This window comes from Pelophylax lessonae (genome assembly GCF_965119305.1).
Source record: "Pelophylax lessonae genome assembly, chromosome: 2".
NCBI lineage: Eukaryota > Metazoa > Chordata > Amphibia > Anura > Ranidae > Pelophylax > Pelophylax lessonae.
This window is the reverse complement of record NC_138769.1, coordinates 539,473,596-539,498,437: the sequence shown is the minus strand read 5'-3', so window position 1 is coordinate 539,498,437 and position 24,842 is coordinate 539,473,596. Positions and strand designations below refer to the sequence as shown.

Genomic DNA, 24,842 nt, shown 5'->3' with positions numbered 1-24,842 from the left:
GTTTCCCCCCTGCCGGTGAGGCGCTGTGTCTCAGGGACACGCAGCCACCGACAGTGCAGGGCGGCGAGCACACGATCGCGTGCCTGCCCTGCCTGAATGGGTCGACGTCATATGACAACAGAACAATAGCCGCACCGCTCCGCCGTCATTTGACGGTGGGTGGGCGGCAGTTGGTTAATCTACTTATACTGGGTACTTTGAGAATACACTGCTCTATGCAAAATGCTATACACTAATCAACCAAAACATTTTGACCACCCAAATAATATTTAGTAGGTCCCCTTTAGCTGCCAAAACAGCCCTGACTCGATGAGGCACGTATACAACTAGACCTCTGAAGGTATGCTGTGGTATATGGCACCAAGCCATCAGTAGCAGATCATTTAAGTCCTGTAAGTTGCAAGATGGGGCCTTCATTGATTGGAGTTGTTTTTCCCGCACATGCCACAGATGCTTGATTGAATTGAGAGATGTAGAAATTGGAGGCTAAGTCAACCCTTCAAACTTGTGTTCCTCAAGCCATTCTTGAATTATTCAGCCCAGGCCACCTTTTTCCATTGCTCCGTGGTCCAATTCTCATACCCATTGTACACAAAAACATGCGCCGCACTCGCAGTACCATTACGTGTTAATGGAACCCAAAACACAACAAGCAGACCTGTGTCAAAACGCGTAGTTTAAATCACGCAAAGCTCAATGTCCAAAAAGATGCATGAGCTTTTTTTGACGCCCATAGGGCAACTCAGTCAAAGCAATGGGCTGTCCTATGCGTGTAGAGTGGAAACATGCACCAAAAAATGCACTCAAAAACATGCGTTTACGTGGCCCTCAGATGTGAATGCAGCCTAAAAGGTTTTTCCACCCACAACAGATGAATCTTAACAATGCAATCCCTAACAGAAATAAAAGCACAGTGGGTGACTTCACTCATGATGTTTTATCAGTAACTGATATGTAACTTTTTGATAAACTAACTCTTTCAATTAAAATTATTTTGCTGTTATTTTAGTACAAGGTCTATTTTAAGGAATATTTGTAACACATTTATCTCTTTTAAACCTTATCATTCATTATACAGCTTCTCTAGGGGAGAAGACAGTTTATGTTGCTAGTCAGTAGCCAATTAAAAACTGTTAAGTTTCTTGTGCATGAACTCCAACTCAGCGTATGACCACTTACATAACCTCACACCCAAGATAAACATCTTTATCTTTCAAATTTAGATTTTTGTTAAAGATCCAAAATAGAAATTTGACAGATTTCCTACTTTTATTCTGACTACTAGTAGCAATTTACTTTTTTCTAATATATTATATTATTATGTTATTCTTTTTTTATTGTTTTTGATTTATAACTTGGTATGCTTTTTCTGTTCATCTTTCATATTCTTTTTATCTTGCCTTTTACCATATTTATACATAATTTCTTGCTTTGTATTTGTTTTGAAGGCAAAGGGCAAGGAAAGGCAGTGGCTAAAACACCAAGCAATAGGAGAGCTGGATGATACCAAAATCATTGATGGACTGACGGGAGAGAAAGCTATTTACAAAAGGCGTGGAGAGCTTGAGCCCGAAGTAGGTAGCCTGCCAGTGTATGTCTCACCAAAATTATTCTTTGGGTGTGTCTGACCACAAGTTGGAGCCATGTCTGACTTTCCAGGCTCCAGTGATATATTACTAGGCATGTTTGGCAAACTATAGATGAAAATGAGTAATGGAAATGGGGAAACTATAATGTGGTTTGCCTTTGTTCATGTATTGTACTAATTTGCAATCTATTAAAACATCTCCATTTCAAGCCTTTAGACCAGCAATGGTCAATCTAAAAATAATAGAGGGCCTCAAATACAGCCCCTGACACATCCCACATGCGTCAAATTAGGCTGCCTATTAAAAAATGAATGAACTGTAACGCCTGAAAACTTTGGTTCTGCTGCATCTTTGCAATGTACTACAATGCACACTGAAGAGAAAGTTTGTGCCATTGGTGTCAGTGACCACAATAAAAACCCACAGCATTGGTGGCAGTGATATTAACCCCCCAACATTGGTGCTCTTTAGCTGTGTTATTTAAGTCCCTCTCCCCTACTAATGGTTGATGGGACCCCCGTCCTACTTCATTGGAGGTCAGTAAAGTTTTTTTGTTTTTTGTAAATTGTAAATGCATTTTGAGTGTAAGAGGCATATTACAAAGATGGACATGAAACAATGAACTTGCAATCACTGGTGCATACGTAATGAAGCTTCAAAATGGGCATTCAAAAATAATGATAAATCTAGTGTAATATCAGTCCAGACCAAGATACAGTAGAGCCAAATGATTGTTATAAAATGCCATCCTCTATGATACAGTTTTTCTCAGTATTTATCCTGATATCTAGAATTTGACAGAAGGGGAGTACCTATGAAGAAAGGTAAAAGGAAGAATAGGGGGGAGGAAAGAAGGAGGTTAAAAGAATGACTCTGAATTTTCAGGAAACATATGACCCAATTTGGAAGGTACCAAATACCACCTGGTAAGTACCCTATAGGCTGACTCAAGAATGGTAACAATATAGAACAAGTTGCAATAGTTGACTACGTATCTTGTCAATTTTTTTCAGATTTTTGGGCCCTCAAGTCCTCTTACCATCTACTTACATAATTATTTGTTGTCAGGGAGGGCAGACGGTTGAGTTGGGAATAGACTAAAGAAATTAGTTTGAGTGCCAGGGGGTGTAGCAGCAGATGTATTGGTCAGTGTAGTTAGTGGATCTTTGTCTCAGAGGAATATTATAATCTAATCCCCAAGTTGGACGTAGCAAAATAGTTCCGAAGGGGGAGCTTTAATCCTGCTTTGGAGGGTCACCTAGGATAAGACAAACCCCTTCTCCTTGAGAGAGTACACCATGGTAAATTTATGTAAAGTCCACCAAGAAAATAAATTTGGGTATTCAAGTCCCGGTAAAAAAAAACTGATTATCTGTAATGAGAAGTAAGGGAAGTTGTGGGAAATGCATTTTGCTAGAAAATTTAGGAGAATTCCAGATCTTCAAGGTGTGTTTTAGTGGCGGGCTAAAGGTGAGCAGACAAGAGTCAGGAGGGGTCAAGGGGAGCGTTTTTCTATTTATAGGCGTAATGTAAATGGTTTCCAGTTCCACCTACAAGGGGGCATCACAACCCACATAAGGCTATTAGCGGTGTGATTTAGGCAGCTTGATAGTATTTCAGAAGATTGGGAACACCAAGGCCCCTTTGTTGTCTGTAGGAGTATGTAGTCCGGCTAGGATTCTAGGTTTGTGGTTGTGCCAAACAAAAGACATTATATGATTTATTGGGTAGGAAATTTATTGGGTAAAAGAGGACACTGCAATCAAAGGAGCGTGGAATAGACATAATAATTTCGATAGGATTGTCATTTTGATGGAATTGATGCACCCTATCCTAGAAAGATGGTGTAAAGTCCAGGAAGAGATTAAGGTTTTGGGGCTGCGTATAGTTAGAATATTGTTGGCAGATTAAAAGTACTGGGTGGTTAAAGTGATATTAAAGGCTTTCTTTTTTTTTCCTTTTTCTTTTTTTTTTATAACAAACATTTCATACTTCCCTGCTCTATGCCGTGGTTTTGCACAGAGTATCCTGGATCCTCCTTTTCTCAGGTCCCTCACTAGCGCTCCTGGCCCCTCCCACCTGCCGAGTGCCCCCAGACCAAACAGCTTGCGCTGCACAGCCCCCTCCCCCCCTCTCTCTCCCCTCATTGGTTCACTGGCTGTGATGGACAACAGCGGCAGCCAGTGGCTCTCCCAGCCAATAAGGAGGCAGAGTCCCTGGAGAGCCGAGGCTTTCGTGCACATCGCTGGATCAAGATGGGGCTCAAGGGGGGGGGGGGCGTTTCTGCACAGAGAAGGTTTTTACCTTCATGCATAGAAAAACTTAAGCCCTTATAACCACTTATATCCATGTCTACATATTCCAGACTGTTGTCAGCCAGAATTTGAAAGAGAATCTGAGGGCTCTAAGGGTAGCAGCGGGTATGGAGACATTGAGGGCCACAGATTTGTCTTCATTGGGGTGAAGATTAGAGATGTGGGCGAAGGACTGCAAGGTGGACAGCAGATTTCGGTAGAGAGAAAGTAGGTTAGGTTAAGTTAAAGTTAGTAGGAGATCATCCACAAACAGGCTGACCTTGTAAAAGCGACAATGACTTGCGAACAAACAATGGATGTTAGGATTATTTCTAATAAGATGATCTAGGGGTGAAAATAAACAGAATTGGAGATAAGGGGCAGTACCCTTCAGTAGGGAAAAGGGGGGAATAATAATTCAGATATGTGATCCAGGCAGAGTAGCCATTGTAAAGAAATTGTAACCATGAGAGGAAACTGATCCCAAAGCCTTATTTGAGTAGTATATAGTGCAAATGCCCCCCATGAAATATCATCAAAAAATGTATGTATATCCAGGGATAAGCGCATACCTTGTAATTTATTTTGATGGAGTGGTGCCCTGCAGATATTGTGTGAGGCCTGCCTAAAGGGGACAAACCCAATCTGACCTTTATGTATTAAAGCGGTGAGGAAGGAATTCAGCTTGGAAGCTAGTACCTTGGCCAATATCTTAATATTAAGCAAGGAACTTGCCACTTACTTTGCCAGCTTTTTGTTGCCTTGTCCCAATTTTTTTAAATGGATTGTTGTCATCAATTTAAAAATTACCTTATTTTTTTTCTTAAAATAACAAATTTATATATTTTCTATGTTCTATTGTGAATGAAATATGGGTTTATGAGATTTGCAAATCATTGCATTTCTGTCAATTTTACACAGCGTCCAAACATTTTACAAAGTGTTTTTTGCCCCCCCAGCCCCTCCAGTTTTGTGATCAGTGATTTCTAGCCTCCCCCACTTCTGGTCAGTTTTTTTTTTTTTTTTTTAGACCTCCTCCTCCCCCGGTGGTGGTCAGTGGCAGTGTTTTTTCAGCCCTCCCCCAATGGTGTTCACCACTGGCAGTGTTTTTTAAGCCCCCCCCCTACTGGTGATCAGTAGCAGTGTTTTTTAGGCCTCCCCCTCCCCCAGTGGTGGTCAGTGGCAGTGTTTCTTTTAGGCTCCCCTCCCTTCTATTGGTGGGCAGTGGTAGTATTAGAACCCCTCATTGCTTCTTAATGGCAGCATCCTTAAAGCCCCTCACACACTGGTGGTCAGTGGCAATGTTTGTTCCAAGCAATCATCTGTACCTTTGTTTTTATCCTAGCATTTTTCTTGTAGAGATTCCCTGCTAGCTTAACCTCTATAAATAATGGTATACTGCTTGTCAGCACTACCTTAAATTTAAAATGTAAAAATATAGGTCAATGTGGACACTACTTCTAACACTTCCCTCTCTCACCCAAAAATATTGGAACATGGAAGGAAAATTGCACAAAATCATGTGACAGGACAAACACTGAGAACTTTATCATAAATCTATTTCATCTTTGTTCATTTTATATTATCGTACTTAGGTATCCATTTGCAAAGCAAAGGTATGGCCTTACTTACCACAGTCATTTTGCTGTTTTAAGTAAAAACGACTGCACAATTTGTAAAGCACAGCGATGTTCATTCAGTGGTCTAAAGCTGGCAGAGCCCAATATAAAAAATGAGTATTAAAGTAAAATGCCAGGGGCAGAGCCCAGTACCCTGATCTGACAGGCTCCCCTCCAGTCAAAGAATACAACAAAGAGAACTCTGTAAAGTACCACAGGCCCAATACCGCAACCTGTATTTTATGAATAGGCTGCAAAATGGGGTATTGAGAAAATTTCCGCTCTCTGTTATCAATCAACATACAGTAAAAAAGGCCAGAACTAAAAAGTTTTTTTTCACATCCACCAAAAACAAACCTACAGTGTACAATGGTAGAAGGATGCTATGGTCATATAAAACTGTAGTAATGGTTGAAAACCTTTTAGTTTTTTTTCTTTTTCTCATTAGCTCTGTCTCCCTTCACAGATTGGAAGTCCTCAGCAGAAGCCAAAAAGGCTCCGTCTTCTGGTAGATGTATCTGGCAGTATGTATCGATTTAATGGGGTGGATGGCAGGCTGGAGCGCTCCATGGAAGCCACATGCATGCTCATGGAAGCATTTGAAAATTATGAGCATAAGTTCAAGGTGATTACAAAGAGAAATAACACAGTCATGATTCTCTAGCATACTAATTTTGGAAAACCTGATGTATTCAAGGAGCATTAGTCATAAACAGGGATGTGATTCAGTTTGTCTGTCGTTAGTATAAAAAAAAAAAACACAGTCTATAATCTGTGGGTATACATGACATTTTCTTTGTCTGCACAGAGTTTGGCAGGAGAGACAAGGTCATTTTTTACAAATGTGTAACTGTATACTCTTTTTTACTAATTTTTAAAAACATAATAAATGCACCTTTTTTTTCAGGTCAAAAAAATGTGCATTTATTATTTTTTTTCTTAGGAACTTGCAGAGCATTTCACCCACAATCAGCAGATTGCAGGTGCATTGTCAGGCTAACAGTACAGCTGTCTGCCCGTATCTTCAGAGGCGGCTCTAGACTTTTTGAGGCCTTAGGCAAAATTAAAATATGAGGCCCCCCTTGCGCGATAAAAAATTTCGACCATGTGTGTGCCCCTATTAATGCAGAGCAACCAGTGTGCGTGCCCCTATTAATGCAGAGCAACCAGTGTGCGTGCCCCCATTAATGCAGAGCGACCATGTGCTATACAGAACGCCAATAACAAAAAAAGGCATTCCCCCAAAACTTGCCCTCATCCAATGCAGAGCGACCATTGTGCGTGCCCCCGTTAATGCAGAGTGACCATGTGTGTGCCCCTATTAATGCAGAGCGTGTCCCCATTAATGCAGAGCGACCATGTGCATGCCCTCATTAATGCAGAGCGACCATGTGTGTGCCCCTATTAATGCAGAGCAACCAGTGTGCGTGCCCCCATTAATGCAGAGCGACCATGTGTGTGCCCCTATTAATGCAGAGCAACCAGTGTGCGTGCCCCTATTAATGCAGAGCAACCAGTGTGCGTGCCCCCATTAATGCAGAGCGACCATGTGTGTGCCCCTATTAATGCAGAGCAACCAGTGTGCGTGCCCCTATTAATGCAGAGCAACCAGTGTGCGTGTCCCCATTAATGCAGAGCGACCATGTGTGTGCCCCTATTAATGCAGAGCAACCAGTGTGCGTGCCCCTATTAATGCAGAGCAACCAGTGTGCGTGCCCCCATTAATGCAGAGCGACCATGTGTGTGCCCCTATTAATGCAGAGCAACCAGTGTGCGTGCCCCCATTAATGCAGAGCGACCATGTGTGTGCCCCCAATAATGCAGTGACCAGTGTGTGTGCCCCCAATAATGCAGTGACCAGTGTGTGCCCCCAATAATGCAGATTGACCAGTGTGTGCCCCCAATAATGCAGTGACCAGTGTGTGCCCCCAATAATGCAGATTGACCAGTGTGTGCCCCCAATAATGCAGTGACCAGTGTGTGCCCCCAATAATGCAGTGACCAGTGTGTGTGTGCCCCCAATAATGCAGTGACCAGTGTATGCCCCCAATAATGCAGTAACCAGTGTGTGCCCCCAATAATGCAGTGACCAGTGTGTGTGCCCCCAATAATGCATTGACCAGTGTATGCCCCCAATAATGCAGTGACCAGTGTGTGCCCCCAATAATGCAGATTGACCAGTGTGTGCCCCCAATAATGCAGTGACCAGTGTGTGTGCCCCCAATAATGCAGTGACCAGTGTGTGCCCCCAATAATGCAGATTGACCAGTGTGTGCCCCCAATAATGCAGTGACCAGTGTGTGCCCCCAATAATGCAGATTGACCAGTGTGTGCTCCCAATAATGCAGTGACCAGTGTGTGTGCCCCCAATAATGCAGATTGACCAGTGTGTGCCCCCAATAATGCAGTGACCAGTGTGTGCCCCTAATAATGCAGTGACCAGTGTGTGTGCCCCCAATAATGCAGTGACCAGAGTGTGTGCCCCCAATATTGCAGATTGACCAGTGTGTGTGCCCCCAATATTGCAGTGACCAGTGTGTGTGCCCCCAATAATGCAGTGACCAGTGTGTGTGCCCCCAATAATGCAGTGACCAGTGTGTGCCCCTAATAATGCAGTGACCAGTGTGTGTGCCCCCAATAATGCAGTGACCAGTGTGTGTGCCCCCAATAATGCAGTGACGTGTGTGTGTGCCCCCAATAATGCAGTGACCAGTGTGTGTGCCCCCAATAATGCAGTGACCAGTGTGTGCCCCCAATAATGCAGATTGACCAGTGTGTGTCCCCAATAATGCAGTGACCAGTGTGTGCCCCTAATAATGCAGTGACCAGTGTGTGTGCCCCCAATAATGCAGTGACCAGAGTGTGTGCCCCCAATATTGCAGATTGACCAGTGTGTGTGCCCCCAATAATGCAGTGACCAGTGTGTGTGCCCCCAATAATGCAGTGACCAGTGTGTGTGCCCCCAATAATGCAGTGACCAGTGTGTGCCCCTAATAATGCAGTGACCAGTGTGTGTGCCCCCAATAATGCAGTGACCAGTGTGTGCCCCCAATAATGCAGTGACCAGAGTGTGTGCCCCCAATATTGCAGATTGACCAGAGTGTGTGCCCCCAATATTGCAGATTGACCAGTGTGTGTGCCCACAAAAATGCAGTGACCAGTGTGTGCCCCTAATAATGCAGTGACCAGTGTGTGTGCCCCCAATAATGCAGTGACCAGTGTGTGTGCCCCCAATAATGCAGTGACCAGTGTGTGTGCCCCCAATAATGCAGTGACCAGTGTGTGTGCCCCTAATAATGCAGTGACCAGTGTGTGTGCCCCCAATAATGCAGTGACCAGAGTGTGTGCCCCCAATATTGCAGATTGACCAGAGTGTGTGCCCCCAATATTGCAGATTGACCAGTGTGTGTGCCCCCAATAATGCAGTGACCAGTGTGTGCCCCTAATAATGCAGTGACCAGTGTGTGCCCCCAATAATGCAGTGACCAGAGTGTGTGCCCCCAATATTGCAGATTGACCAGTGTGTGTGCCCCCAATATTGCAGTGACCAGTGTGTGTGCCCCCAATAATGCAGTGACCAGTGTGTGCCCCCAATAATGCAGTGACCAGTGTGTGCCCCCAATAATGCAGTGACCAGTGTATGCCCCCAATAATGCAGTGACCAGTGTGTGTGCCCCCATTAATCTGGACCGCCGAAGCGGTCTGCTTCCTTCTGTCATCAGCGGGGGGGTTAGAATTGAGAGGATCAGAGTGGCTGTGTTTACCGCTGCATGATTACAAAAAGCCGAGTACAAGTTCTTCTTACCAGGCGGAGAGGATGTCCTACAAAGTCCCGCCTCCTGGACACTGGCTCCTATGATAGACGTCACCAGTGTTCTGTCTATCATAGGTAAGAGCCGGCCCAGGAGGCGGGACTTTGTAGGACATCTCTCCGCCGGGTAAGAAGAACTTGTACTCGGCTTTTTGTAATCATGCAGCGGTAAACACAGCCACTCTGATCCTCCCGATCCTCTCCATTCTGCCCCCCGCTGAGACAGAAGGAAGCAGACCGCTTCGGCGGTCCAGATTTTAATCCGTGTGGGTCCGGAGTCCACCTATTGAGGACCCCGGATCTATTCAATAAAAAAAAAAAAAAAATGTTTGGGAAAGATCATGCGAGGCTCCTTTAACTGCGAGGCCTTCGGCGGCCGCCTTACCGGCCTAATTAGAGAGCCGCCTCTGCGTATCTTCCATATGGGCAGACAGTTACTGAAGAGCAGCAAGAATCAATGACCTACAAGAGCCCTCCCCAGCGCCTTCGCAGTTCATTGAGAACAACAAGCTGTCTGCCCGCATATGTAAACAGTGTTCAAACCACACATGGGAGGTATTGGCGCGATCATTAGCGCAAGAGCAATAATTCTAGCACAAGACCTCCTCTGTAACTCTAAACAGGTAACCGTTAAAATTTTTGAAAGCATCAACTATGGAGATTTTTAAGTACTGTAGTTTGTTGCCAATCCACAAGTGTGGGCATTTTTAAAGCATGACATGTTCGGTATCTATTTACTTGGTGTAACATCATCTTTCGCATTTTACCTAAAAAATTAGGCTAACTTTACTGTTTTGTTTTGTTTTTTGTTTTAATTCATGAAAGTGTATTTCTTCCATAAAAATTGCATTTGAAAGAGCACTTCCCAAATACTATGTAACATTGCAATGATCACCATTTTATTCTCTAGGGTCTCTGCTATATACAGTGGGTACGAAAAGTATTCAGACCCCCTTAAATTTTTCACTCTTTGTTATATTGCAGCCATTTGCTAAAATCATTTAGGTTAATTCTTCTTCCTCATGAATGTACACATAGCACCCCATACTGACAGAAAAACACAGAATTGTTGACATTGTTGCAGATTTATTAAAAAAGAAAAACTGAAATATCACATGGTCCTAAGTATTCAGACCCTTTGCTCAGTATTTAGTAGAAGCCCCCTTTTGATCTAATACAGCCAGGAGTCTTTTTGGGAAAGATGCAACAAGTCTTTCACACCTGGATTTGGGGATCCTCTGCCATTCCTCCTTGCAGATCCTCTCCAGTTCTGTCAGGTTGGATGGTAAACGTTGGTGGACAGCCATTTTTAGGTCTCTCCAGAGATGCTCAATTGGGTTTAAGTCAGGGCTCTGGCTGGGCCATTCAAGAACAGTCACGGAGTTGTTGTGAAGCCACTCCTTCGTTATTTTAGCTGTGTGCTTAGGGTCATTGTCTTGTTGGAAGGTAAACCTTCGGCCCAGTCTGAGGTCCAGAGCACTCTGGAGAAGGTTTTTGTCCAGGATATCCCTGCACTTGGCCGCATTCATCTTTCCCTCGATTGCAACCAGTCGTCCTGTCCCTGCAGCTGAAAAACACCCCCACAGCATGATGCTGCCACCACCATGCTTCACTGTTGAGACTGTATTGAACAGGTGATGAGCAGTGCCTGGTTTTCTCCACACATACCGCTTAGAATTAAGGCCAAAAGTTCTATTTTGATCTCATCAGACCAGAGAATCTTATTTCTCACCATCTTGGAGTCCTTCAGGTGTTTTTTAGCAAACTCCATGCGGGCTTTCATGTGTCTTACACTAAGGAGAGGCTTCCGTCGTTCCACTCTGCCATAAAGCCCCGACTGGTGGAGGGCTGCAGTGATGGTTGACTTTCTACAACTTTCTCCCATCTCCTGACTGCATCTCTGGAGCTCAGCCACAGTGATCTTTGGGTTCTTCTTTACCTCTCTCACCAAGGCTCTTCTCCCCCGATAGCTCAGTTTGGCCGGACGGCCAGCTCTAAGAAGGGTTCTGGTCGTCCCAGACGTCTTCCATTTGAGGATTATGGAGGCCACTGTGCTCTTAGAAACCTTAAGTGCAGCAGAAATCTTTTTGTAACCTTGGCCAGATCTGTGCCTTGCCACAATTCTGTCTCTGAGCTCTTCAGGCAGTTCCTTTGACCTCATGATTCTCATTTGCTCTGACATGCATTGTGATCTGGAAGGTCTTATATAGACAGGTGTGTGGCTTTCCTAATCAAGTCCAATCAGTATAATCAAACACAGCTGGACTCAAATGAAGGTGTAGAACCATCTCAAGGATGATCAGAAGAAATGGAAAGCACCTGAGTTAAATATATGAGTGTCACAGCAAAGGTTCTGAATACTTAGGACCATGTGATATTTCAGTTTTTCTTTTTTAATAAATCTGCAACAATGTCAACAATTCTGTGTTTTTCCGTCAATATGGGGAGCTGTGTGTACATTCATGAGGAAGAAGAATGAACTTAAATGATTTTAGCAAATGGCTGCAATATAACAAAGAGTGAAAAATTTAAGGGGGTCTGAATACTTTTCGTACCCACTGTATATATATATATATATATATATAATGTTTGGGGGTTAAGTCATTTTCAAAAAAAAAATACTGATTTTAACTTGTAAGCAACAAATGTCAGAAAAAGGCTTAGGCATGAAGGGGTGAAAAGACATGTATGGCTTTTCCCCAGAATTATACTTACCTAGGTGGATGCAGAATCGGTCCGATGCTGCATCTGTCCCCTGGCACCTCTGCATCTGTCCCACTGCCACATATGTCCCCTGGCACCTCTGCACTGAGAACCGAGCGCTGCTGATCGCTCGGTTCTGTCAGTCATCAGCTCTCCGCTCTGCCCCCTCCTTGCTCACTGGAGCGCTGGGCGGTGGAAGGGTGGGGAGCAGCTGGCTCAGGATCTCAGCTGCTCACTGAGAGGCTGAGCCAGGTGTCGGTCCAAGCACCTGGCAGATCCCGACTTCCATTGTCACGATGACACGGTGCCTGTACCGACGTCTGTGACGCCAGCAGAGAGCGGACTTCAGACCGCTCTGTGCAACGAACTGCACTCCTTTGATCCATAGGAGATGTACAGCCAAACTAGCTTAGGCTATACTTATCCTTTAAGCTGTTGTGATCAGACTTCCTGGTAGAGGGTGGCTATGTTGGTTCTACATGATCCCACTTTATTTAGGAATGTATATAAGGGGGAAATTTCCACGCTTTATGGAGGAATAAATTGGCTGCAGCCTACCTCAAAAATTTAGACTGTGAGGTCAATATTCTATATATAGTAGGGGTGGTGAGGTAATTGGCACTGCCTAAAAATATGGTGGTGTACTGAATTCTTAATATCACAATAAAATGCAGTACAATCAAATACAGAAATGACAAACCATATATGAAATACTATAAATATAAAGTGCAATATAAAGTGCAATAGTACAAATGGTGGGTGAATAAATAATTAAATATAAATATAAAGTGCTTGGTGGGCAAAGAGTAACCAAATAAAGTGAAAAAAAGTGTCAGAATATATATCGGTCACTATAAATTAGAACAAAGTATACGTGAAAATAATTCCAAGAGTATCAACAAAGGTTGATAGATAAAATGGTAAAGTGATTCCAATAAAAATTGGATAAATTGATAGTGAATAAATACGAAAAAATCTGAGAAAGTGATCAAGTGCAAAAAGATCCTGAAATGGACCGGTGAACTGAAGAAAATAGAAAAAATGGCCAAGACCAATTAGTGGTAGTGAATAAATATATCAAGGAAAAAAGTGATCAAGTGCAGTAGGTCCTACCAAATGTAGGATTGGTAGAAGTACCAGTAGAAAAAGCAAAAATACAAGAAATTGGCCAAGAAATATAAATATAAATATATGAAAAATCATAGAAGATAAAAAAAAGTGGGCAGAAAAGTCCATAAAGTTCATAAAGTGATTAAAGTATCGGATTGATGGGTGACTCTTGAGGTGATCCAGGTGTTGGGTGCCAGGTGAGAAAACAGTGCTCCCCTTTCAATTCTCCCGCACTCACCAGAAGTCAGCACCCCTGCAGGGGTAACCAGCGTGTTGGTAACAAGGTATGCCCTCAGTAAGGAATTTTTCCTACGTGCCGATCACTTCAATGGTAAACCATGAATCCTCTTTCCCAAAATAGTATATTCAAATGGTATCAGTAAGCCTCAAGTGCGGTTCATATCCATCACAAATAAATCCAGGGTCATGTACAGGAGAAAAGAGCCTCGTATAGTGAAGTACTGATTAACAATATCTTCCTTTATTATAAAAAATAAGAATAGTACTCACATTTAATACAGGTAAATAGGCGTTTCGTCATCAATGACGTCTTCAGGAGGCTCCTGAAGACGTCATTGATGACGAAACGCGTAGGGCGTAATTACATAATTTCCGCATCACTGGAACACAGATCCGGCGGTTGGCTCACATAGAGTCCCGGAAGTCACCGCTAAAGAGGGTCTTGCGGTCCCTAGCTCATTGCTCGCCTATTTACCTGTATTAAATGTGAGTACTATTCTTATTTTTTATAATAAAGAAAGATATTGTTAATCAGTACTTCACTATACGAGGCTCTTTTCTCCTGTACATGTTTGTTTGGAGGATATGCTTTAGTGACACTTTAAGGTGGGTGGACCAGCATTGCACACAAACATTTGCAATAGTATCAACCACAACAACTTTAACAATCAGTGATATTAGAAGATACCATGGACAACCAATAATGTTACCCTAAAAGATCATTTTCTGGAGTAAAATGTTGTATTTGAGAACAGAGTAAATATTTTTAAAAATGTGGGCAGTACTGTACACAGTTCAGGGGTACATCAGAGAATAACAAGGTGTAATGCTAGAGTCATTTTTGGCTTCTTTTTTCACATAGTAGCATTATTTCAAAACAGTACTAAGAGTTAGGCTCCGTTCACATCTAGGCGTTTTGGGGCGTTTTTGGGGAGTTTTTCTGCTCTAGGATCAGCTCTCAAAACGCCCAACAAGACAAATCCTATTCATTTCAATGGCCCCTGTTCACATCTGAGCGTTTTGACACTGTATACAAAACGCCCAACGCTCAAAAAAGTACATGAGCTTCTTTTTGGGCAGATTACAGGCGTTTTCCATTGGTATCTATTCAATCAAAAAACGCCTGCACAAAAAACGCCTGCACAAAAAACGCCTGCACAAAAAACGCCTGAAAATCGCGGTAAAAACGTGCGAAAACGCTACGCTCAGGTGTGAATGTAGCCTTAGTGTCATGGATATTTATTGACCATAACCACTTTCTGAGCGACCCTTGTCCATATTGGATAAAGGCCTGTGCAGTCATCCTGTCTATTTGCCAGTACTTTGCAGCCATTTTATAGGATTGTGGGAATAGCTAGTGATGAATGAAAGCAGAGAGAAGAAAAATAAAATTCAGTTTGGGGTACAATTCCTATTACATTTTTCTTTGTGCGCCCCCCCAAAAATTTTGAGCACCAGCCGCCACTGCCCATAATGGTGTGAAGAATTGGGGGACAATGCTGTGGGCACTCTGCATTTATTGGGGGACAATGCGGTGGGCACTCTGCATTTATTGGGGGACAATGCTGTGGGCACTCTGCATTTATTGGGGTACAATGCTGTGGGCACTCTGCATTTATTGGGGTACAATGCTGTGGCGCTCTGCATTTATTGGGATACAATGCTGTGGCACTCTGCAATCATTGGGGTACAATGCTGTGGGCACTCTGCATTTATTGGGGTACAATGCTGTGGCGCTCTGCAATCATTGGGGTACAATGCTGTGGCACTCTGCAATCATTGGGGTACAATTCTGTGGCGCTCTGCATTTATTGGGGTACAATGCTGAGGCGCTCTGTATTTATTGGGGTACAATGCTGTGGCGCTCTGCATTTATTGGGGTACAATGCTGTGGGCACTCTGCATTTATTGGGGTACAATGCTGTGGGCACTCTGCAATCATTGGGGTACAATGCTGTGGCACTCTGCAATCATTGGGGTACAATGCTGTGGCACTCTGCAATCATTGGGGTACAATGCTGTGGCACTCTGCAATCATTGGGGTACAATTCTGTAGCACTCTGCAATCATTGGGGTACAATGCTGTGGCACTCTGCAATCATTGGGGTACAATGCTGTGGCACTCTGCAATCATTGGGGTACAATGCTGTGGCACTCTGTAATCATTGGGGTACAATTCTGTGGCACTCTGCAATCATTGGGGTACAATGCTGAGGGCACTCTGCAATCATTGGGGTACAATGCTGTGGGCACTCTGCATTTATTGGGGTACAATGCTGTGGGCACTCTGCAATCATTGGGGTACAATTCTGTGGCACTCTGCAATCATTGGGGTACAATGCTGTGGGCACTCTGCATTTATTGGGGTACAATGCTGTGGGCACTCTGCAATCATTGGGGTACAATTCTGTGGCACTCTGCAATCATTGGGGACAATGCTGTGGCGCTCTGCAGTGATTGGGGACAATGCTGTGGCGCTCTGAATTGAAAGGGGCATGCACGCTGAACTCTGCATTGTGGGGGCACAGCACAGTGTTTATTGCATTGAAGGGGGCACAGCACAGTGTTTATTGCATTGAAGGGGGCACATCACAGTGTTCATTGCATTGAAGAGGGCACAGCACAGTGTTCATTGCATTGAAGGGGGCACAGCACAGTGTTCATTGCATTGAAGGGGGCACAGCTTCAAAGTCACGCAATTTTTTTACTGCTTTTTTGGCGCGAAGCAATACCTATTACATTTTTCTTTTTGCGCCCCCCCAAAAATTTTGAGCACCAGCCGCCACTGCCCATAATGGTGTGAAGAATTGGCTGCCGGAGGAAAGCGCTGAGCAGCGCGGACTAGTAGAATCTGCTTTTAAATGTCAGCAGCTACAGTATTTTAATTTAAAAAAAATGGGTGAAGTTTCTCTTAAGCCTGTGAATTATTTACACTGATAAAGTCTGGAACAGTGTTTCAGTTGTCATCGTCAATGTATGAGATGTGACCCAAAATCATTTATTCATAGAAATAGCACTTGTTATTACACTAACATGAAAAAACAGTTTGGTATTACATTACATTTCCAAACTGACAGACTTTGTTACATCAGAGGAGCCTTTAGATGATCTACTTAGGTTGTTTGTGACCCTTAAGCCCCGTACACACGATCAGAATATCGTCCAAAGAATACCACTTTCAAAACGATCGCACAATAATCTGATCATTAGTACACAGCTTTCGTCCAAGATTTTCCAAAGGGACAAACATAAACGTTTCTCGTACGATGCCAGATCGTATGTTTTTTGTTTAATCAGTACAGTTTTTATCTGAAAATACAATAAAAATACATTATATCACTTCCAAATGTTTATTGTATCGTACAAGAATGTTCGTACTTTAGTAACCTATTCGTTTTTTATATAGAGACTAGCATGCAAAAAAAAAGACAGACGATCATTTGTTCGATAATCCCATCGTGTGTACTAGGCGTTAGGCAGGCCACATTTGGCCTCCCATCCACATATTTGAGGTGGATGAGCAATCCTGTGGCTGAGCTATTGTAGTCCTACTACGGGGTGACTTCCCTGCCATTAGAATACACTGATCAGTGCAGCTGGCTATAGCCTGCGGGAAAAATCTGACAGGGTGGTTGTACAGAAGTCGATCAGTAAATTGACTTCTGTACAACCACCCTGCCCTTTCATGGATCAAAATTCGGTCAGTCCCTGCTGAACTGGCTGTTCTTCGATCCATGTATGGCCTTATTTAGACAGCCCGTCATGTGATTATTATAGAACATCTAATGTGGCAGTAAAAAACTGAGAATGAATAATAATGATTTTCTACCCAGCAATTATTTAAGAGTCAAGCTGGCGGGAGTCCATAGGCGTGAAATAATACAGAGCATATAGTCATTCGTCTGCAGACAGAAAATACAAATGTTTATATTTCAAAATCCACTAATATATAGCTATATACAGACTATATAAGATAGGTAGAGAATGTATTGCAATAACATAGCATTATATGCAGAAAATGTGTGTGTTGCATAATACTAAGGTTGTTAATGTGTAGACTTATACAGAATATGTTCCATTTACTTCTTCTGGTATGCATTTTGCGTACATAAGACTCTGAACACCAGTGGAATTAAAGCTGTACACTTTATTTAATTGACTTGTGTTACCTGTGCTCTGCTGAATATTCACATATTTTTCCATATTAGTATGATGTTTCGGGACATTCGGGGGATAGTTACAACATCGAACTCATGAGAAGTGAGAAGATTCCTAAGAACAATAAACAACGACTGGATATTCTAAAGGTGAAGAGTCATATTGTTTTATTACTGTAACTTAACTAGGAGTCCAGTCACTGCTTTTGTCAGCCAATGTGTCTAGATCTCTACTTGAAGAAATACTTTTCATCCAGTGCACAAGAAATCATTCATGCTTTACAGTTTCCATGGTTCATTCCCTTTATGTTTGAGTACAGTTAATTTCTTAGTCAATTGTGTTGAAGCATCAGTTTACTTAGGCCGCTTTCACACAGGGATTCCGTTCAGATCTGCCTGTCAGTTTTTTTGGCGGATCTGAACGGATGCCCCATGCATCTCTAAGGGGCATCAGATGTCAGCGGAGACATGTCCACTGACATCCGATCCAATCCATCAAAATCGGACAGATGGAAACCCTATTTTCCATCCGTCTGGCAGATCGGATCGGATGAGAATGAACAGACGGTCCGTTCCCATCCGATTCCCCCATAGAGAAGAATAGGGACCTGACAGCTGTGCCTCCACACACATCGCGGAGACACGGCTGTCATCCGTCTGCTCAGCGGGGGATCGGCGGATCAATCCCCCGCTGAGAAAAACGGAGTCCGCCTGACGGACTCCATGTGTGAAAGGGGCCTTAGGGTTCAGTGAGTAATAAACAGACCTAAGAACACCTGTGTAAAGGTAATTTTAACAATAGAAATTAAATAATTTTTGAAGGATGCATCTTATAGTATCTTTTGTTACATACAGTAGTTATGGATGACCAAATTGTTTTGGGATATGTAAAGAATATTACGTCATTCAATTGCCGTAATTTTTCAGGCTTGGTGCGTACTGATAGAACTATACCGAGCAGTCCAATTTAACTGGGCCATGAGGTCTTCTTTCTAATGGTCTTCTGAAATGTAATGTACAGTGGGGAAAATAATTATTTGATCCCCTGCAGATTTTGTAAGTTTGCCCACTTACAAAGAAATTAAGGATCTATAATTTTTTTTATCATTGGTGTATTTTAAATGATAGAGACAGAATATCAAGCAAAAATCCAGAAAAAAAACACATGATATCAAATGGAGTTGCAGTTTAGGGAGTAAAATAAGTACTTGATCCCCAAGTAAAACATGACTTAGGACTTGGTGGAGAAACCATTGTTGGCAAACAAAGAAGTAAGACGTTTCTCGTAGTTGGTTACCAGGTTTGCACACGTCGCAGGGAGGATTTTGGTCCACTCTTCTCTACGGATCTTTTCTAAATCCTTAAGGTTTTTTTGGCTGTTGCTTGGCAACTCAAGATTTCAGCTCCCTCCTTAAATGTTCTATAGTATTAAGGTCTGAGACTTTCTAGGCCACTCTATGGCCTTAAAATGCTTCTTCTTGAGCCACTCCTTTGTTGCCTTGGCAGTATGTTTTAGGTCATTGTCATGCTCGAAGACCCATCCATGACCCATATTAAGTGTTCTGGCTGAGGGACAAAGGTTTTCATCGAAGATTTTACGATACATGGCCCCATCCATTGGCCCCTCAATGCAACAAAGTCAAGCTGTACCTTTAGCAGAGAAACAGCACCAAAGCATAATGTTTCCACCTCCATGCTTGACTGTATGGATGGTGTTCCTAGGGTCATAGTCAGCATTTTTCTTCCTCCCCATACAGTGAGTCTCCCTCCTCAAGAAGGCACATGTACAGTCATGCAAATGAACATGTAAATGATTAAGAGAAGGATTGGGAAAAAGTGCTGTGGTCAGATGAGACCAAAATTGAGCTCTTTGGCATTAACTCGACTCACCAAGTTTGGAAGAATAAAAATACTGACTATGAGCCTAAGAACACCATCCCTACAGTGAAGCACAGAGGTGGAAACATTATGCTTTGGGGCTGTTTCTCTGCTAAAGGTACAAGACTGACTTTGCCGCATTGAGGGGACAATGGATGGAGCCATGTATTGTAAAATCTTAGATGAGAACCTTCTTCCCTCAGCCAGAACACTGAAGATGGGATGTAGATGGGTCTTCCAGTATGACAATGACACAAAACAAACTGCCAAGGCAACAAAGGAGTGGCTCAAGAAGAAGCACATTAAGGTCATGGAGTGGCCTTGCCAGTCTCCAGACACTAATCTTATAGAAAGTTTATGGAGGAAGCTGAAACTTCGAGTTACCAAGTGACAGCCAAGAAACCTTAAGGATTTAGAGAAGATCTTTAAAGATGAGTGGTCCACAATCCCTCCTGAGATGTGTGCAAACCTGGTCACCAACTACAAGAAACGTCTTAACAAGGGTTTCTCCACTAAGTACTAAGTCATGTTTTGCTTGGGGATCAAATACTTATTTTACTCACTGAACTGCAACCTAATTTATAGCATTTGTTTTATGGGTTTTTTTCCTGATTTTTGGTTGATATTCTATCTCTATCATTTAAAATACACCTTTGTGAGTGGGCAAACTTGCAAAATCTGCAGGGGATCAAAAAATTATTACCCCCCCCCCCCCCTGTAAGTATGTAATAATTCAGTGAAATCAAAGTGGAATGCTCTATCTACCTGAAATGTTAAAATGTCAGTGTTGTATGCTTTGTTTTTTTTTTTTTGTTTTTTTAGACTATGCATGCTCACTCACAGTTTTGTATGAGTGGAGATTACACTTTGGAGGCTACAGAACATGCAATACGGGAGATAGCCAAGGAAGAGGCAGATGAATATTTTGTTATAGTCTTAAGCGATGCCAATTTAGAACGATATGGTATACCACCAGCAAGGTTTGCCCAGGCATTGACTATTAATCCTCAAGTTAACGCATTCGCTATTTTTATTGGGTCTTTGGGAGACCAAGCTGAAAGGTAAGTTGTTTTCTATCAGCAAAAATATATTTCCTTTTTCTCTGCTGGTTCTTTTTTCCATAATTTTTACTCATGGGTGCATGTCACTATAGTTTCTACATTCACATAAATATACAAATACATTCACATAATGTATTTATGTAGGAAGGTATTAGTGTTGCCCATAGCAAACAAAATAGATGTCAATTGTTTTGTATCTAAAACAGGTAAGAAAATGGAAGAAAATATTAAGTTGTTATGGGCAACCTTTGCAGTTTTTATACACATGACTCTGTGTTTTGGAATATCCTTTAACCTAATTTGTTTTTTTAGCAATGACAGTGCATTTGTTATATAGACTAAAATTTTAGATAGAACAGGTGCACTAATATGGTGAGGTGAATATCCCCAACATAAAATACACACTGATAAGTGGAAAGTTGCGAACTGCTGCTCCCACCTAGTTCAAATACTCATAAACTTGACAAATATATGAATTTGAATGTGATAGTGGTGCGCTAATCATTACAATATTGGGTAATGCAGAAATCAATCAATGTAATACCAGATATTACTACTATGCATATATGATGCCTAATTTGCACCTCAGTAACAGGCTCTCTAACACAGTGCTAACACGCTGCTAACTAACATCGCTTATCACAGACCTGAAGTTAACACTACACTGTTTATTAAACAGCCTCAAAGCAGGAGTAAAAATCAGCGGTGTTAGAAAGTGTTAAGAGAACGGTGATATTGCAAGAATTAACACCGTTTATTAAACATACATAAGTGTGCAGTGAAATCAGAGTAAGCAGTTTCAGTACAGGAGAGGAGTCTCTTACAACTGTGAAAGCCTGAATCTGTTGAACCTGTAGCAGAGCAGGATTACAGAGAGAGCTGAGAAGTGACACGGGTGGATGGATTTATGTTATATTGCACAAACTCTTTGTGCCTCAAATGAGCGCGCATTGCGCACAGAGGTGCACAGCAGATGAATGGATTGGGCACATTAAACACAATTATTTGTGATTGAAAAAGCACTGCACGAAGAGTCCCAAATCTCTCTTGAGATTGCAAAGAAGAAGCACTGCATGTGTTGGAACTTTCACATTTTTTTTTTTTCACCACATGTTTTTTTTAATTACAGTTTTTTCACAATATTTCACTGTGTATTTTTGGACGTTTGTTACTTAGGTGCAGATTAGGCACTCATATATGCATAGTAGTAATATATGGTATTCCATTGATTAAATTCTGCATTACTTGATATTGTAATGATTAGCTCACCACTATCACATTCACATTTGTTATATAACGTAAACTAGCTCCAGAAGAAGGTCAAATGCAGGCACCTTCAGGTGCCCGCTTGTACAATTTTTGAGTTTTGTGAAAATCCAGAAAATTTTATATTTTAAAAAAACTAAAATCCTTGCTGTTTAATAACTTGTCTGCCCTGCTGCCTAATTCACCTTTTCTGCTGGCTTGTCACTTAGATGGGCAAGGCTTACTGGCCAATAGGAAGATGAGGAAAGATGGGAGTGGGCAAGCCAGCTATCGCCACTGCTAGGAATTGTTGAATATTGCATATTGGAGCTTATGTAATTTGGGGCCCTGGGAAGTTTATGAAACTCAACAGAGTTATCTGTAGTCAGGGAGCCTGCTTTTCAATAATGGAGCCAATTTAGGTATCATGGCAGATATACATTAGTTGTATTAAATGTGTCCTCCAGTGCTCTTAGTTCAACACTAGACATTCCCTTTAAAGAGCAACTGGAAGTTTGAGTACCAAGGTTTTCCCGTGTTATTGTGCCTCCTTCCTGGCACACCAACTTGTTCTAGTACTTGCTTCCCTGGTCTATTCAAGATGTTTTCTTTCACTGGATAAATGAATAACATCTAACTATTTATAAGTATCAATGCACAAGTGAAAGCCTTCCTCTTCTTTCTTTCCATGATAAAGAGATTTGCAATGCTAATATCCTCATCTTTTTCCCTGTAACCCACAGACTTCAGAGAACTCTTCCAGCCGGCAGGTCTTTTGTTGCTATGGATACCAAGCAGATCCCACAGATCCTGCAGCAGATTTTCACATCGACCATGTTGTCATCTGCGTAAGGAAGTGTTGTCCATTTCCAAAACAGAGGATGTCACACGAGGACAAAATAACCGCTCTTAAAAAAGATACAATTAAAATAGTCTTTTAATTTCCCCGTGTGTATATAATGGAGGCTCAGTATTGAGTTATCTTTTTAAATGTTCTGTTTTTAGTGCAGAATGTGTAATATTTACTGGATGGTGCAATTTTAGCTATTTGCGGAGAAAATGCACATTAGATGAGAAAAAAGTAATGTTAAATAGTGATCTAATAGTAGCATTGTGCCTGATGTCCAGTCATATTTTTTCTTTTAAAGAGAACCTTGCACAACCTTTGGGCTAAAACATTTTAAAATCAACTCCAGCTTTGTTAAAAGGAAAAAAAATGTCCAGGTCCTTTACACTATATAGCTGGATTTTTGCTAATTCTACAGCAGATATGTGGTTCTCTTCTTAAAATACCACAGTAACATTTTTCTATTGGACTTCTACATTTTTGTAATTGTTGAAGGGGGGTGAAAACAGTGCAGAGTATGTCAATCAGTGTAGCAAGCCACAAACATCTCTTTCCACTAATGATAAATCATCTGTCTGGCAGTCGCAAAAAGAGGATACTTCTCTACGCATGCAAGTTCTGTTATCAGACAGATTCCATTACAGCGATAAAGACCTTCCAAAGCTGTGTTGCGACAACAGGAAATTTGACATAAGCTGGATATACACATTTTATTTTTCATGCAACAAGTGTTCAACAAAAAACCCACTGCACTATTGTATTCTGACAGGGGGACTACCCCACCAAGCCAACCCCCACGCTCTTCAGAATACACAGATCTACGTTGCAGCCATTGGCTTTGGCCAATTTGTTTTCCAGCATGACCATTCGACAGAAGGTACCTGCTGAACCAACCGACTTTCAGGACATGTATACCCAGCTTATACAGAAACACTCCAAAAATGTTAAGGGGTATATTTATAAAACAGTAATTCTAACATTCACCGCTGGTGAATTTTCCTGGTGCATGTGTTTTAAATGACTGTGATTGATTCACTAGCAGTGAGTGTTTGCTTAAATTCACTTTCAGTTCTTTATAAACAAGGCCCTAAGTATGTTTATTAATATGCAAACTGTGATTCTTAGTCTAAGTTCTAATAGATGGCCAAGTTCTGAATAGGTGGCCTAAGTCTAAGTTGTGACTAGATGGCCATGACCATTTAAAGACTATTTTTCTAAATCTTATCCACAGAGGAGACCCCTACATATCCAGCATCTTTTACCTGTTAGCCCAGTTTAGAGTTTTCTGGCACTCGTTACTTTACAAGAATTCAGTAATTCATCCAAAACACTGTTTCTCAACCAGGGTTCCTCCTGAGGTTGCTAGGGGTTCCTTGAGCAATAGGCAATTTCTGCCTCTCAGATAAGTCTCCAATGACACCATTGTTCCTTTTAGCTATCTGTAAGGGTGTAATTCTTCCCAACGATGACAAGAGTAAGGAGCATTCTTCCCACTGACTGTCACACTAATGTGACATGAGTTGTAGATTTTTAATTTTTAGCAGGGGTTCCCCGAGAACACAAATTTATTTCAAGGGTTCCTCTGTGTTGAAAAGGTTGAGAAAGGCTGATCTAAAAGCATCTTAATGTCCAGTGGTCCAGTCGGGATAATTGAGGTGTCATACTTTATACAGTGTACCCTTATTCTGCTGTCTAATAATAGCTGTGGAATGTTTTAAGAAAAATTGCAATAAATGGCACTAATTTATAATCTGTAGGCTAATATTTATAGATGTTACCATGATTTTGGTCAGCTCTTACATATATTTAAATCAGTTTAGTTTCAGATAAATATGAAATTATGCATATTTTTATGAATATTATCTACAAATTGTTGTTTTATTCTACTGCTTAATCATATAATAAAAAAAAAAAAATAGAAAGTGGTTTTGTCTTTATGATTGATGGATGCAGTGTGCCGCTTCACATTTAGTAAGCTATTTGTGTGTTTGATGTGGTGCCTGGCTCCTTAGTGACCTAAGTGAGTAAGTACATCCTGTGCTGGAATGTCAGCGCTTTGCCGCTGACCCCTTAAATACCATGGGGCAGTGAGGGACTGATATTCATAGCATTGCTCACCATAGTTCATGCTCAGGGAGATTACAATCTTTTAGACACTTTGACCTCTAATTAAAGGCAAGCACATTATTGGTGATAACATTATTGCTGTTAACATGTTACAGATGACAAAGTAATCAAAAGATAGACAGTAGTTTTAAAGGTCAATAAAAAAAACATTGTCGATATCT

General features: G+C 41.8%; 1 protein-coding gene across 1 annotated transcript in view; it reads left to right on the top strand.

Annotated features, from left to right (window-relative positions):
* VWA8 (von Willebrand factor A domain containing 8) overlaps positions 1 to 23,180 on the top strand; it is a 668,510-nt gene extending 645,330 nt beyond the window's left edge. Inside the window, exons 42-46 of the mRNA XM_082247613.1 lie at positions 1,449 to 1,574; positions 5,969 to 6,127; positions 17,575 to 17,673; positions 20,224 to 20,462; positions 22,451 to 23,180. Of these exons, the coding sequence (XP_082103739.1) occupies positions 1,449 to 1,574; positions 5,969 to 6,127; positions 17,575 to 17,673; positions 20,224 to 20,462; positions 22,451 to 22,559 (732 nt within the window). The 3' untranslated portion in view covers positions 22,560 to 23,180. The remainder of the gene's footprint in view (positions 1 to 1,448; positions 1,575 to 5,968; positions 6,128 to 17,574; positions 17,674 to 20,223; positions 20,463 to 22,450) is intronic.
* Positions 23,181 to 24,842: the final 1,662 nt, after the last annotated feature.